Source organism: Clinocottus analis, unplaced genomic scaffold (genome assembly GCF_023055335.1).
Source record: "Clinocottus analis isolate CAN_PGR_092001 unplaced genomic scaffold, fCliAna1.0.p SCAF_18, whole genome shotgun sequence".
In the NCBI taxonomy this organism is placed as follows: Eukaryota; Metazoa; Chordata; class Actinopteri; order Perciformes; family Cottidae; genus Clinocottus; species Clinocottus analis.
The window spans coordinates 10,539,033-10,554,420 of record NW_027175909.1 but is presented as its reverse complement, the minus strand read 5'-3'; the positions used below and the strand labels follow the sequence as shown (position 1 = coordinate 10,554,420).

Sequence of the window (15,388 nt, the reverse complement as noted above, 5' to 3'; positions counted from 1 at the left end):
TTCAGGCCAACAGATGGAAATGTGCTCAAGCGTTGAAAGGGTTGCTTTTTATATCCATGTGTGGATACACTCTTTTATTGTTCCACACCCTGAGCGTTTTGGCAACTGTCATTCTCTTTGGTTATGGCTAGATCTATTATATACTAAAATTTAAATGTATTACTCCTCGCTTAAGCCATTATGCCAAATTTAGTATCTGGAAAGTCAGCGAAATGCATTTAACGCCCCTCATGCTTCATAAATCCCGTTGTCCATCTCCAATGTAGTGGAGCGTAGCTTGGGTTAACTGTTTCCTTCCTCTTTGAAAGAACGATCAAATATAAACACCATTAAGCCATAGTGCAGGTGCTGATTTCTATAGAATTGGTTTACTTGAACTTTATTGCATCACTGAGTGCCCCATTAAGATACTGTGGAAAGTGCCATAATTGCTTTTGAAGATGTCTGAGCAAATAGACTATATTGATACACCCCATCGGGGTAAAAGTCGTTACGTATGACCTACAATTTACATGAAAAGTAGCTAAATCACCCTGGTCATGTGGCAAAAGGCTCCAAACGTTGCATTTTGGAGACGCGCTTCACGCGCACGCCGCTTAATTGAGTTCTGTTGCTCACTCCAGCCTTAATTGGTGAACCACGAGAGCTGTTGTTTAATGGAGCGAGCGCTCACCTGCTGGAGGCTAATGGCCAGCAAACACGACGAGAGTGCAGCGGCCTCAGCGGCTCCGTGTGCGGGGACCGCTGAGGCCGTGTTAAATGATGCATTTACACAAGTGTAATGGATACATTTTAAAAGTCAGAGAAGTGTAGACATGAAGAAGAAGAAGAAAAAAAGGTTGTGGAAACAGACTATGGGGATTGAGCTTTTCATCCAAGTTTCCAAGACAACTGTCTCCGTGCAGGTGTCTTATCTTGCAGGTCAACCAACGTTTGCGCCCATACATATCGATTCATCCGCCGAGTGCAGACAGAGATATATCCATATAAATGTGTCGATGACAGATTGTGTGAGGACAAATCTAAACAATTCAGAAACAAGTTTCCGCTGTGCGCGCATGAGCTTCAACATTTTTTTCTCTGCAGGCTGGGGTCTCAGAGATCCACCTGCTCACCGCCTGTTGCTGCTGCGGGGGCAAACACAGGTGGGTGCCAGGTAAACGTCGCGGTATTTACAGAGCAGCATTGATTTACGCACTACACCGAACAGGCCCTCAAGCTGCAGAACATCCTGGAAACTGATGGCTGTAGGTCTACAAACAGGGAAACCAATGGCTTTGGTGCTGTAGAGTCACATGGTGGCAAGAGTGACACACCTGTGTGGAGCCTGTGAGGGCCTCGCAGTTGCGCCAGAGTCAGGTAGAGCAGTAGGTCCACGCCGAGGAAGGGCGCATGCAGGTGTGGTACATGTGCGGGTCCTCGGAAGCCATGAATCGGGAAGATCATTATTATCCTTCTCAGGTGTTTAAAGACTCCTGTGCCTACCAGAGATCACAGGGGGACGACTACAGCCACAGCCCGCCGCCCTGCCTCTACATGAGCAGGCAGGTCCACTCCGTCTACACACCGCCGTCCATGGGAGTCTTGGAGCAAGCCAGCCTTCCCGACATTGCCCCCTCGTATAGTCTACCCATGCGGGAGGATCCAGGTGTGCCTCAGCTCCACCATGCCCAAGGGCTCCAGCAGCAGCCTCTCCCGCCGGCTGCAAGCTATGGAGACACGGGGGATCAGGGCAGATATCACCTCCCTTTTCCTTGGATGAAAACCACTAAATCTCACTCACACACCTGGAAAGGACAGTGGTCAGGTAAGTCTTCCAACCCGCTACATATCAACACATGTCATGTGTTTAATGTCGCCACTGAATGGAGAGCTGCTTCTGATTGAGTGAGTGTAGATATCTAATCACTTCTCAGCTTATTCAACTTGCGAGCTTTAGCTTTGTGTACAACATTATTCTGTAGTCATAGCACCAACGAGTGAGTTTCCTCTGACTCTCTCTGAGACCTGTAGTGACATCATGTTCCCAACAATATGATCTTGGGTGTTTCAGTTTACCTTGTCAGTCAATTTGTAAAAGGCCCGGAAGGTCAGCACTTGCTTTTATCAGGTCTTATCGTCACAAAAATGTGGGGTTTGTCTATACAAAACATATTCACACTTCACCATATCTTAAGCCATCAATAGGTTGAAGCCTACACTTTAGAGTATAATAGGCGGGTAAAACACCCACATTCGTGCATGTGGTATTGATTGATGTTTGCGTGCTCACATGAACAAAAGTACATTTTTTATTCAAGTGTTTATTAGATAGTTTTGTCTGTCATTGGGAGGCATTTTGATTAGACAATTAGCTTTCATTATAGGCCTCACACATTTGAGTTGGTTTTTTAATGAGCGTGGAAAATGCGAATGTAAAGTTTATTCAGCAATGAAGTTCTTACACTTTTTCTCATATCAGAGACAAGTTTCAGACCATTAAAACAAACTTTTTTCTGCGTCACTGATTTGCTGTAAAACATTTGTATCATTTACACCAAAGTCCTCTCCGGCGACATTGTGCATTGTAAAGTAAACTTTTGTGTTATTTTGCGCACAGTTTTTGAGATTGTTAATTATAGAAACGTCAATGACTCTAAATGTATATTTTTAATAGCATATATCTTTAGTAAATATAAGTTTTTTTAACGGACGAGATGATATTATGAGGGGGTTTCATTTGAAAGAAATCCCAAAACTGTAAGTTTAAAAAAGTTTTATAAATGGCATATGACAAAGGACGCCAAGCGTCATCGATGCCTTGATTAACACGCATTTATATCGTTAATACTGTTTTACAAACGTCTTCAATTAAAACTAATACAAACGTGATTGTGTCATACTGCTCGTGAATAATTTAAATTTTACTTTTAATTTTAATCAATACAAAAGAAATATTTTTTTCATTGACCATATTGTTTATAATCTGGCTGAGTGATTGAGTCCCTTTTGATTTTTGTACATCATAAATAAAGTGCACCAATAAAGCAACTAATGTTAAAGACTAAAAGGCATATTATTAAATGTTGGTTCTATAAAAAATGTTTTGCATGCAAGTCTTGATTTTGCATGTGGTAAAATTTAGAGGCCATCGGTATGATAGATACTTCTGAGTCTATTCACTAATCATCAGGAGGTCCTGCAAATGCGCTGGAAAAGTTACTTGGAACTAATGCTGCAGCAATTCAGCCTTGTAAAAAAGTGCCTTAAAGTCTCAGTGACAGAGGATCTCAGCTCTCACAAACAAATATGTCACTATTTGTATTTTCTGATCACCAGGTACATTATACCAGCTTGGAGATAGTATATTATTATGTTCACATAACATTAAAACTGTTTACGACATGAACCAAAACCCTATTCTCCTGACCACTTCAAACTGCTTTGGCCTGTCTGCTTATCGACTGCTGCTTCCAAACTTTAGCTCAGACGACAGAAAAGATTTATTTTGGGGTAAATCTCAACTAATCGTAAAATTCCTTGTGACATTACAAGAGAGTAAATGTTTATTTTACTATCAAAAGACAAATATGCACTGTGGTTTCTGCAGGTGCCGGAGAGGTTGAAATGCACTTCTAATATGCAGTAAAACGTAATATTATTCCTCCATTCAGTATTTGAATTTACAATGACATTGTTTGAGATTTAGTCCAAAGAAAATTGCCCTTTCCTTTTAATAAATGTTCACAAGTTTAATTTGAAGGGTCAGCTGGCTGAGAGGACTACTCTTGGTCTTTTGATGCTTTAGGTTGTAAATAGATGTTATTTAGTATGGCAGGGTTTGTAACAAAAAGTCAAAAAAAGGTGCTTTTCAGGAGAACTAAACATTGCACAATTGTTGACTTTTGAAAAGTCAGAAAGAGACCAAGCCTGAGTAACAGTTAAGAGTAAGGAATCACAAGTCATTGGTAAAATAAACTGGAGGCCTACAGCATCAAAATGTGTGCAGTTTTTAAGAGGAACAGATTTCTGTTCAGTGGCAAATAGATTAAGGAAACAATATTCCTAAAACTTAAAAATAGGAGGAATTAGTTAAGAGTGAGTACTTTTGTAATTGGATCAGGGAACATCTAATCTAATACACATAATTAACATATAATTGACAGTTCAAACCCATTGAATCTAACACTGAGTAAATCTCTGTCTGTGTCCAGGACCATACATGATGGCGGAATCCGAGGAAAACAAACGCACGAGGACAGCCTACACGCGCGCCCAGCTGCTGGAGCTCGAGAAGGAGTTCCTGTTCAACCGCTACATCTCGAGGCCGCGCCGCGTGGAGCTGGCGCTGACCCTGAGCCTCACCGAGCGCCACATCAAGATCTGGTTCCAGAACCGGCGCATGAAGTGGAAGAAGGAGGAAGACCGAAGGAAGGTGAGGGGGTCCGACCCAGAGCAGGACTCATCCATCACCTCTGGAGACCAGGGGGAGGCCGCGGGAGGGGTCACGTCCACGAACGGACCTCACACCACTTCACCTCCTGTTTCCCCGCTGCGCGGCCAATCCCTCTCAGCACCGGGGACCAGAGAGCCCGCACCGGAGAGCCCGCAGCAGGTTCAGACTCTTGACGCAGTGATTTATTTTGGGAAAACCAAATAGAAAGAGACTTGACATCCGCAATTTAAGGAAGTCCCATTTGAGTGGAATCCTATACGATTCACGATTAGGGCAATAAAGGAGAATGCAAGCCTGTCTTATAGTTATTTACACAAAGTGCTAATTTTCCAGCCCCCTGAAACTTCCAAAGGACCACCTTTGCCTTCGTATTGGATTCCACTATGTCTGGAATGAAGGGACATATCTTCATCTCACTTCCTCGTGCATGCTTTGAGTTTTTTTTTGGAGCACCAGATGGCAGAGACAACATTATCATGCCAGAACCAACTACACCCCTCCCTCCCGCCCCCTTTAGAAGAAGCGACATGGATTCAGTTGCAGAAACTGAAACATGGTCTGATCATGTTTTACAGTGGGCGCATTGTTTTTCACCTCAGACATGTGAGTAGTGTATACAATCAAGTTTATGGATGTATACATGCGTGATATAAGACAGTGTTTTCTATATTACCAATGTCCATTTGTACATAGTATATATGTCTGTCGTGTAAATTGTTGAATTAGAATCAATTGTACACCTATTTTATTGTTTAAAAAATGAACTGTACAATATGACGCATGAATAACACGTTTGGAATAAAGCATATATCACACAGCCACTAGCCTGGAACAATGCCAGTCTTTACATCCGGGTGGTTCATCTGGAACAGGATGAATTCAAACATAAAGACCAGTATGTCAGCTGCACAACTAGTTTGGAGCGCCATTGAGCACGAGAGCTTCAAGACGCAGGTGACATATCTTCTTCACCTCCTCGATCCCGCGCGCCCTCTCCACCGCGCGCTCGTTCCGACAGCGCTCGGTCAGCTGCCGTAAAATGTTCGCCTTGTCGTTCATCCGGGCGCAGATGACGAACGGGAACCCGAAACGCTGCTTGTACTCCTCGTTGAGACGGGCCATGCGCGAGGCGTCTGCAGAGTTCAACGCGTCCATCCCGGCTCCCGCCTGCTCCTCGCGGGACTCCCGAGTCAAGGTGCCGCTCCGGAGGTCCCTGCCCGCGAGGTCAGGGTGGCACCTGAGGATCCCCTCTTTACCTGCAGGGCATGCACACGTGTATGTCTGATCTGTGGCTTTGCCCGGGAAGTAAATGCACGTTTCAGGTCCAAACTGCAAATCACAAAAAAAACATAACTAAATGTAACCTCTGACCTGATTCTGGGAGAGCATCAATGAATTCACCGACTGCAGCCTCCAACGCAGTCAAGTTCTCAAAGGGACGGCCCGACCACGCAGCAGCTGTTATCACGGGACATTTCTCCACCACATTTCCCAAAACATTCACAAAATCCTCGTAGGTAAGAGCATTTACTGTGGCGATGTCCATGTTCATGTGCACGGGGACTCTCTTCAGTAGTTGCACAGGCAGTCTTATTGACCTTCGGACATGACAACAAGGGTTAACGCACCACTGGACACACAGGCCAAGCCCCCTGGGTAATGTGTTGATGTCAGATCAAGTGCCAATCATTTGACGTTGATTTCTTTTCCTCTTCGTTTTATCTTTCTTATCAATGCAACGTTAAAATACGACTCCGCTTCCAAAGCGGGAAGTTCTGTCAAGAAACAGGTATGGGTGTACCTGTTGCGCAAGCCCAAAACACTGAACTGCTTTTTGTTTTGTTTTACAGAGGACACAAATGTGTCCATACTACAACAGAGGTGACCTATCACCGTGTGGAATTACTCACAAATGTTCTCACTGTTTGCAACAGCAGACTTACAGGCGAACAGCGCGTTTAAGTGCACTTCCTGTATTTCCCCTCAACGCCTCATGACAATGAATACGCCCATCTTTTTTTTTTCCTTCTTTCTAATCTTTTACATTGTTAGCATAGTATCAAGAGAAAACATCAGAATTACTCACATGCAGGTGGAGCATTGCGAAAACAAAAAGCAGTGCCAAAGACAAAAAGGTTCCAGAGATAAAACATATCCAACGTAAAATAAATCACTTACCTAGAAATAAACACAGGAGTGTATGATCATTTATTGACTTTAAGATACAATCGCTTGATAGTTTTTCTGTTTTGCGAGGAATTACATTGTTCCATTTTATTCATACAAACAGTAAGCCTTTTTTAATTTAACATTTGTGAATTAGACTAATTACACGCAACAGTTAAATTAACTTTGTTGTCCCTGTAATCATGTTTATCTATAGTCTATCTATGGTCTTTTGGAAATTATTAAAAGGAAACAACCTAAGAAACAAAACATTATTATTTGACTGAACTGTGGACAGATCAGACAGGTGACTTACATCAGGATCACCATTTTTATTCATCTGTGAAGTACATTTGACTGCAGGTATAATGCTTAAACAATCACATAAAGATAATAAAGAAATCCAATAACATATTTAAAAAATAAAGCTTGTTTTGAAAAAAATATATAAATGTGTAAAAAAAATGTTTTGATCTACAAGTAATAGCTGCTGATATAATATAAGAGAACATGACAAATCAATTGCCATCATATTTCATTGCATAACATGACATAATGCATTTGATGTTTGTATGATAAAATCTAAAACCAAAAGTTGTTCAGTTACAGTATGTAGGCCGAATGTATACAAATGTTACAACTCAATATCTTACATGTCTATAGTCCTGAGAATATTTATCCTCCTTTTCTACCAAAATATTTTTCATTTTAGCTGCTTAATAAGAATATATGTATAAAAAAGTTAAAATATTGTTGCAATACTCTAATATAATGTAAAGCAAGTTCATTCTACTGTCACTCTTGAGATTATTACTATAAGAAAACACGTATATAAATTGTTTAAAACACATACATGATGCGGATCAATTGGTTTGAACATTTGCTGATCACTCTGTATTATTTGGCTTCACAAGCTTCTCGTCGGCTGCCACATCGTCTGTGCCGGACACTTCGGCTTTCCTCTCCTCAGTCGCATGGGTTCGACAGTAATCATTGGCTGACGGAGTTTGGTTCTCGTTCTGCTTTGTCAAGGCGAAAATGTCCAAAATGTCTGCTGCATTCTGGTAGTCGCTGGATTTCTGGTCAGGCATGTTATGGTAGAGCTGAAAGAGGAAGGATATAATGTTGCTTTTGGATCAGAGACAATATGAACATGTCCATTCAGCTGTGGAACAGAATAAAAACTCAAATAGACTTTTTCTTCCCACACTGTGACCTTGCTCCAAGGTTACCTGCTCCTCTCTGTCTATCAGCTGATCACACATAAAGGCCACCAGTTTGGAGAAAGAAGGCCGGTTGCTGGGATCCAGAGCCCAACACTTACACATCATCCCGTACCTGCGCAAGGAAGCCATGGAGATTAAATATTCATATCATCCATAATAACTATACATCGAAAGTCGCTGCACTGCTTTGAAGAAAGTGGTGGAAACATACTCAGATCAGTGTAAGTATCAATACAACAATGTACAAATACTCAATTTTGTTTAGAATTATGGTGAAGTAGAAACATATTGTAGCAGACAATAGTAACAGAAACATTAAAGTATGAGTACCTCAAAATTGTACTTAAATACAGCAATTTACTTTTTCAACACTGCATGAAGATGTTGCCACTCATTAAAAAAACTATATCAGCATGCTTATTTATGATGCTGTCTCATACAGTTTTTACTGCTTCACTTCATTGTGATTATGACTTCATCATGATGCATTGTACGTGTATGATTCTGTTAAATCCATAAACATAACGGCTGCACACAGACAGACGACACCTACACAGACTCGTTGGCGTAGTACGGACAATCCATCTTAAATCCTCTTTCAATCATTGAATAGAACGTGTGATCCACCTTCATGCCCGGGTACGGAGTAACACCTGAGAGTTACACAGACAGAGTTGGCATTAATCATTGTATAGGAGTTGATTATATGCTTGTCTTTTGAAGGCACTGAGAGCGATTGCAAAGGCTACCAAGTGAGAAGATTTCCCAGAGCAGAATGCCATAAGCCCAGACGTCGCTCTTCATGGTGTAGATCCCCTGAAAGGTGCTCTCGGGTGCCATCCACTTCACTGGCAAACGCACCTTAAAAGCCATGTGACCCACATAATGTGTAAGACGGGATCAGAAATATAGATTAGCAACCATTGAAAGCTATAATATGAAAGTATCATACGTTTCCTCTCACGACGTAGTTGGAGTCGTTGTCGATGTCTCTGGCCAGTCCGAAGTCCCCGATTTTCACCCGCCTGCCCTTCGTCACCAGCACGTTTCGGGCTGCCAGGTCTCGGTGGATACACTGCAGACAGACAGGACCCGTCATCAGGGTGCTATTCAATCACCACAACCCACAAAGACAAAGCCTGCGACTGGAGTTGATCGTTTAAGCATTTTGGTTATTTTTTAATATATCAATTTACTGGACTTGTCATGCGTGTCATATATATATACACATATTTATATATATACACACACATAATATAATCTCAATCGATTATTTTCTAGATTAATTGATGGATTATTTGATTTTCAAAATGTCATATAACAAATTATGAAACCAAAGTTATTGCCTTCAAATAGCGTGTTTTGTTTGATCCATAATTATTATAGATTTACTCTCCATGCAGGATGTAAAAGAGAGAGAAGCTCAAACTATAGGGACTGTTTGGTAATTTGCATAAAAGTGATCTAATGATTAATCATCAACATATTTCCCTCTGTTAAGAGTGAGGGTTGAGAGACGTAAATGGGCCTGTTCTTACATTCTTGGAGGAGAGGAACTCCATTCCTTTGGCCACTTGGAAAGCAAAGCTGAGCAGGTCATCAAAGGTCAAGGTTTGCATGTCGTCTGTCTGCAAATCTGTCTGATCATCGGAGTCTTCGTGGATCATTGGGTCTGCAGATAAACTGGGATCAGTTAGGATCAACCCCACTCAGAGAGATCTGTTACTCTCTGCTTGGACAACTGAAGCTGTTAATATATCAGTGTATTTGTTTGACTACATGTATGTTCTGATTTTAAGTATTTGTTCACCTTCAAAGCCGTCCATGTCACCAGAGTTGATGGCAAGGAGAGCGATGTCCTCCTGCCCTCTGGTGGTAGAGCCATACATGGGCACATAATTGTCGACTGCTGTGTCTCGCTCACTGAGAAGACACAAATATGACGTTATTGTCAATGTAAAGTTAAACTTTCAACAGAGTCTTTTACCAATATAATATAGGTTTTTATGGTCGAGCTCCTTAATGCTAAACTATTCCTAATATTGCTCTCCCGACACTTGTTTTCCATCACTCTCACCCAGAGTTTTTCCCCAGCTTCAGGTTGTGGTAAAGGTTGCTGAAACGGTCTTTGTTGAACGCGTCGGTCACAGACTTGTGGTAGCGCTCTCTGTTTGTCTTTAGGTAGTTCAGTAGATCTCCGTAACGGCAGTACTGGAAAATCAGGTATGTGGGTCCTGTAAAAGGAAAACAATAAGAAATCATGACACTAGATATAAATCTTTCCATCTGACAAAAGTAGTCGCAGTGGTAACTGTACCCGAGTCTGTGCACGCTCCCAGCAGGTTAACAATGTTGGCATGTTGACCGATGTGAGTCAGCATCTTCAGCTCTGACATCAGCGCCTCCTTCTCCACCGTCTGGTGTTTCTCTGCGGCGTCAAATATTACTTCAGCTGCTGAAATGACCTCCATGACATTTTTTTTTTTTTTTAGCATTTTCTTCACGGAATAGATAAACGAGACACTGACCTTTAAGCATCTTGACGGCCACCTGCTGTGAGACTCCAGGCTTGTTGATGCCGTAAGCTGTGGCCTGCACCACCATGCCAAAAGCCCCAGAGCCAAGTTCTGGACCTGGGAAGGACACAGACACACAAGAAAGTAGAACTTTAATGCCACTTTGTGATAAAACTTGGAACAATAACATTAACTTTTACAAGTGGAGTTTTGAGGTTCTTACTTTATTTGAGTATTTCAATTTCATGCTACATATATTCTGTTTCACAACTAAATATGTTTTACTTCCCTACAGATGTTTGTAAGCTGCATTACATTTTTTAGAATAAAAAACAAACACACTATGAAAGGATAAAGATTAGGTGGCATCTTACCAACACTGTTAAACTGCCGTTTTGTTGTTTGGTTGCATCTTCTCAGATGGTTTCATTTGTAAAACTCTCAAATTTAAAATGGGATTTAATATTTGATGCATTAATATTAATAATCTATTTGTTTGAATCCTTCACAGTCATCACAACTTCTTCTATTTGCTTGTAATACTTAAAGTAAATTAAGCTGAAAATACTGATATGCTAAGTAGGATCTGAAATGCAGTGGTTTTACTTGTTATTAAGTAATTCCACATCGTAGTATTGGCACACTGGTGTCTGATGCTCGGTGTAGTTCGTACCCAGTTCCAGGTTCTCCCTGGGAAACTCCCACTTCATGTCGTACCCAAACTCCTTGAAGTTTATGTAGATGTAATCGTTGTCATTGGGTCCAACCATCTGGATTATCTGAAGCTGGGGCTGATACTGGGGTTTCTATTGGGAGCAAAGGGGTTGGCATCATGTCCGCACATGCGTTCATGTGTGTATGTTTGTTATGTCGTGTAATACATACCTTCTTTTTGACAAAGTACATGAGCGCCACGCTAACCATTGCCAAAGCTATGAGCAGAATGAAACTGCCTACTTTCAGCACCATCATGTGGTCGTTATCATCATTTGCGGAACCTAAAAGCAGTGATGACAGATAGTTTCGAATGACAGTCATAAAAATACAAATTCATTCATCATTTTTATGTTAAAATCAATCTCGCTACCTCTGGAGGCCGCATGTAAAGATGGGTAGTTTAATGAGTATTGGGTTTGGCACCAGGAGCCAATTGAGTTTGTCAGGCAAAACCTTAAATGATGTCCAGCCACTAGATCTCTGCTCAAAGAGCTCTTGATCGTCTTCTCACACAAGACATCCGAGTCTGTCTGAGAGGCACCTGGGACCTCCTTCCAGGAAGAGTCTGTTTCACAGGTGCTATAATACAAAGAGCCAGGACTTGAGGAAATCTGAATCTGTGTATGTGTGTGTGTGTGTGTTTACAACAACAAGCCACAATAAGCATACCTGTCATTAGACAAAGAACACACCATCCAGGTATAATCTGCTGGCACGAGACTTGCTGTTTCCAACGTCAAGGTATTATTGACCTCGTTTATCCTGAATCTGAACTTTGGTGTTTCTGAAACAAAGTCAGAGGATAATAAGTGTTGCACAATTTAAAATGTCGTTGTAATGTAAGTTTTAAAAGTGTTTGTGTAGAAGTTACCGAACAGATGTTAATTATTCCAGACGCACACAATAACTCTCTCTTACCTACAACACACACTGATATAGTCTTTGTTTCTATTTGTCCGCCGGCCTCCAAATGTAATTTATAATCTCCTGATTTGAGTACGTCACATAGCTTCACGGTCCTGAGAAGACAACATTCATTAACACACCTCATATGATAACAATTTCCAAAAGGCTAGTTCACTGACCATCCACATGTAGAAATGTACATGAGCATTAATAAACATCTATGCAACATTTTGAGGAGTTCAGCTCCAAAAACACTGCTTCATGCAACTACCTGTGTTTTGTCACCCAAGTTTCCCTGATGCATTTAGTCATGTTTTTATCAGGAGCTTCCCAGGAGCAGCGCTGGAGCACAGGGTGGTAGGAAACACTGGCTTGCAAACAGGAGCTGGATGCATTCTGAACTGGTAGGATCAGACTCTTCGCCAGCTGGACAGAGAGGAAACCCTCAACTACGGAAACACATTGAAATCAGTGGATGCTCAGCTGGTACCAACTGGACTAAACTTTAGAGAGAACCATTCATTGGTAACAGTTTAAATTACCACACAACCAGAGAGAAGAAATAAAGGGGAAATTTGTTCTGCTAACCTTGGACATGAACATCAACAGACTTTGTTTTGTTGTTTTGACTCCTGCAGGTGTATGTGCCACTGTGACTCTCATTAACTGACTCGGTGAACAGGTAGGCCATCTGATTGCCGCTATGATCATCCCTTTTAAAGCAAATCTGGGACAAAAATATATTCTTGTTGTGATTTGAGTGGGGAAGACAAATAATTTCAAATTTTCAGAAAATCAGAGTGATCTTAACGGGAATTACTGTACCTCCTTTTTGTCTGAAGAGGAGCAGGGTAATATTGCGGTGTTCATTTCTTTGCTGCCATTCACCCAGACAGGTTGCAACGGCACGTTCTGTTTTTCTCGGCAGCGTAGAAGTAAAGGCTGACCACGGCTCACGTTGACCTTAGAAACCTCATCATGTTTCATAAAGTCGGTGTCTAGGTCTAAAACACAGTTATAGGGATTCAGGTCAACTATTTAAAAAAAAAAAAAAAAATGTAGTCCAAAACTTGTTTGCTAAATAAATACTTTTTCGGATGTATATCATGAATTCGTTGAAATCTTGTATTACCGTAGTCATAGAGTTGAGAGCATTCTTGTCCTTCAGCGTTGGTAGCACAGCACATCACTTCACTCTCAGAATATTTACTACTGGATATTGTGCTGATTGCCATGACACTGTTTGCAGGAATATTCGTTGCATAATGGTTTCTGTTCAAAAGGAGGATTATTCAGAAAATCATACTATTGTATATTCATGTTTTTGATGGCATTATTGTCAGTATAGACTACATTGTTATCAGCTAAGCATACTCATAAATCCTGCATACATGTGTAGTGGATAACCTCTTACCCAGTCCATTGGAGTGTGGGCTTTGGGAAGCCTTCAGAGATGCATTTAAAATCAGGGGACAAATGTTTGGTATTCACTTTCTCTAGAGTCAGCTTTGGTTTTGTGGGACGTTCTACAGAAAAAATGCAAATTGTATTAACATCAGACAGTCTAGTGTTTGTGTGTGTTGTCTTGAGTCTAAGCATTGTTGTAGAGATGTGATGAGACATGAGAGAGAGAGCTGTCACTCACTCATCACTACATGCAGAGACACAGCCATGGGGGACCCGGTCCCTTCACACCTCAGCGTAAACTCCCCTGAATCAGTCACGGAAAGCGGCGGTAGGACCATGGAGTTACTCCCATTTCTGATGAGGTTTAAGAAAAACCCTCAGGTTAAATATATACACATAAAAAAAAGGGGAAACACACACATAAACATTCACTTACACTGTCAGTATTGGGTCTGCTCCTTTGATCCAGTGGCAAACAGGGAATTCAGAGAAGTGCTCCAAGGAGATGATGAGTTTCTTACCAACATACACCTCCACACTGACAGGACCAGATGCATTCAGATAGTCAGCTGGCACAAAACATGCCACCTGGGAAACAGGATTCATCATTTAATAGCTTTCTGTGGTTGTGTGATTTAAATGTTGCATTACGGTTTTACAATACTATAGCTTAAGAAACAAAAAAGGCTGACTTTTATACCAGTATAAGACATAAACCATTTAGTATTCGATGTCTTTGTTTTAATTACAAAATCATCCACAGGACCAAGTATAGCTAACTGGAATTCCACATCAAAAATAAGTTCAACAAGTTGTCTTGTGTCTGCATATAAAGGTATCCTCTTTTCAAAGGTTATACTAAATTATGCATAAATAGACACACTTCAAACTGATGGGGAGAAATAAAAGCAGTAAATTTGGTCAAGTTGGTGCTATTTCCCGCTCTGGTGTTTCACAATCTCTTGTTGCTCTGCAGTTTTGTTTCTAAGTGAATTCAAGACAGTCAGAGTATGTTTGTTTGATCTGCTACGGTCTTATGTACAGAAGACACTGGTAATGTCATGAATGACAACAATTTATCTGCTAAAAAAAACAAACAATGAATAACATTATCTTATATTATCACATTATATTTTAAGCTCTGTAAATCCTGCCTTCTGAATGTACTGCATGTGTCACTAGTTTACTTTCCCTGCACATTTAGTGGAGTTTACCAATAATTAATAGTTTCCCTTAACTTGGTAATGTTTCTGAAACATACAATAACTCAGAAATATATATATATATATATATATATATATATATATATATATATATATATATATATATATATATATATATATATATATATTAATATGAATTGTTTAATTAAAACACAATAAAGATCTCGACGGCTTTTACCTCATGACTGGGCACACAAGCCAGATTCTGCACTGCGATGCCAGCAGAGCAGTGAAGCTTGACAGCACACAGGAGAAAGACAACTAGAAAGACGGAACAAATAAACCTATTTTTAAATGTTTGTTTATGTTTTCTGAATAGCCTCAGGGCATTTAAAAATAATTGGGTATTTTAAGGAGATGTATACATATAAAATAATAAAAACAAGAAACTAATAAAGGTAACTCAATTTCAGGTATGCCCTTTCTGTGGTTTATTATAATGGTTATAAAGGATACAAAATGTAATAGACACCTTAAACATTTTTGAAACCTGAAAACTCATTCACACATTTGAATATTACAGAAAAGTCTCAGCCTCTCAACAAAAGTTAGCCACTTTTGATCTACGGTTCCTCAAACTTTATTGAATTAATAGCCTTAGCGTCCCTAAAAAAATGTTTTATTCAGTCTGCCAACACTGCCAATAACTCAGCCCAATGAACAGAAACTTGAAGAGGTCTGACTCACCCGCAATCATATTTCTCTGCCTCCGCATTGATGCTTTCTGTCTGTCAGTGTCACATACTCAAATTCATTACAGGGTCAGAGAGTGCAACATTGATGTGAAAGATA

At 40.5% G+C, this 15,388-nt stretch overlaps 3 protein-coding genes across 3 annotated transcripts; 1 reads left to right on the top strand and 2 right to left on the bottom strand.

Moving 5' to 3' along the window:
* Positions 1-1,335: 1,335 nt before the first annotated feature.
* Positions 1,336-4,639, top strand: pdx1 (pancreatic and duodenal homeobox 1). The gene is made up of 2 exons (XM_068582328.1): positions 1,336-1,807; positions 4,194-4,639. Exons 1-2 carry the CDS (start codon positions 1,393-1,395, stop codon positions 4,637-4,639), a joined length of 861 nt encoding a protein of 286 aa, XP_068438429.1. The 5' UTR covers positions 1,336-1,392.
* A 708-nt stretch (positions 4,640-5,347) lies between these two features.
* Positions 5,348-6,057, bottom strand: urad (ureidoimidazoline (2-oxo-4-hydroxy-4-carboxy-5-) decarboxylase). Its single transcript, XM_068582289.1, has 2 exons — positions 5,807-6,057; positions 5,348-5,691 (listed from the first exon to the last, which is right to left on the bottom strand). Exons 1-2 carry the CDS (start codon positions 5,985-5,987, stop codon positions 5,348-5,350), a joined length of 525 nt encoding a protein of 174 aa, XP_068438390.1. The 5' UTR covers positions 5,988-6,057.
* A 594-nt stretch (positions 6,058-6,651) lies between these two features.
* Positions 6,652-15,356, bottom strand: flt3 (fms related receptor tyrosine kinase 3). The gene is made up of 24 exons (XM_068581853.1): positions 15,284-15,356; positions 14,775-14,857; positions 13,810-13,961; positions 13,612-13,727; positions 13,381-13,492; positions 13,099-13,238; positions 12,792-12,970; positions 12,555-12,693; positions 12,238-12,415; positions 11,979-12,079; positions 11,730-11,844; positions 11,431-11,639; positions 11,229-11,341; positions 11,017-11,149; positions 10,356-10,460; positions 10,145-10,255; positions 9,905-10,061; positions 9,638-9,750; positions 9,366-9,499; positions 8,780-8,902; positions 8,577-8,688; positions 8,381-8,480; positions 7,834-7,939; positions 6,652-7,704 (listed from the first exon to the last, which is right to left on the bottom strand). Exons 1-24 carry the CDS (start codon positions 15,309-15,311, stop codon positions 7,489-7,491), a joined length of 3,075 nt encoding a protein of 1,024 aa, XP_068437954.1. The 5' UTR covers positions 15,312-15,356; the 3' UTR covers positions 6,652-7,488.
* Positions 15,357-15,388: the final 32 nt, after the last annotated feature.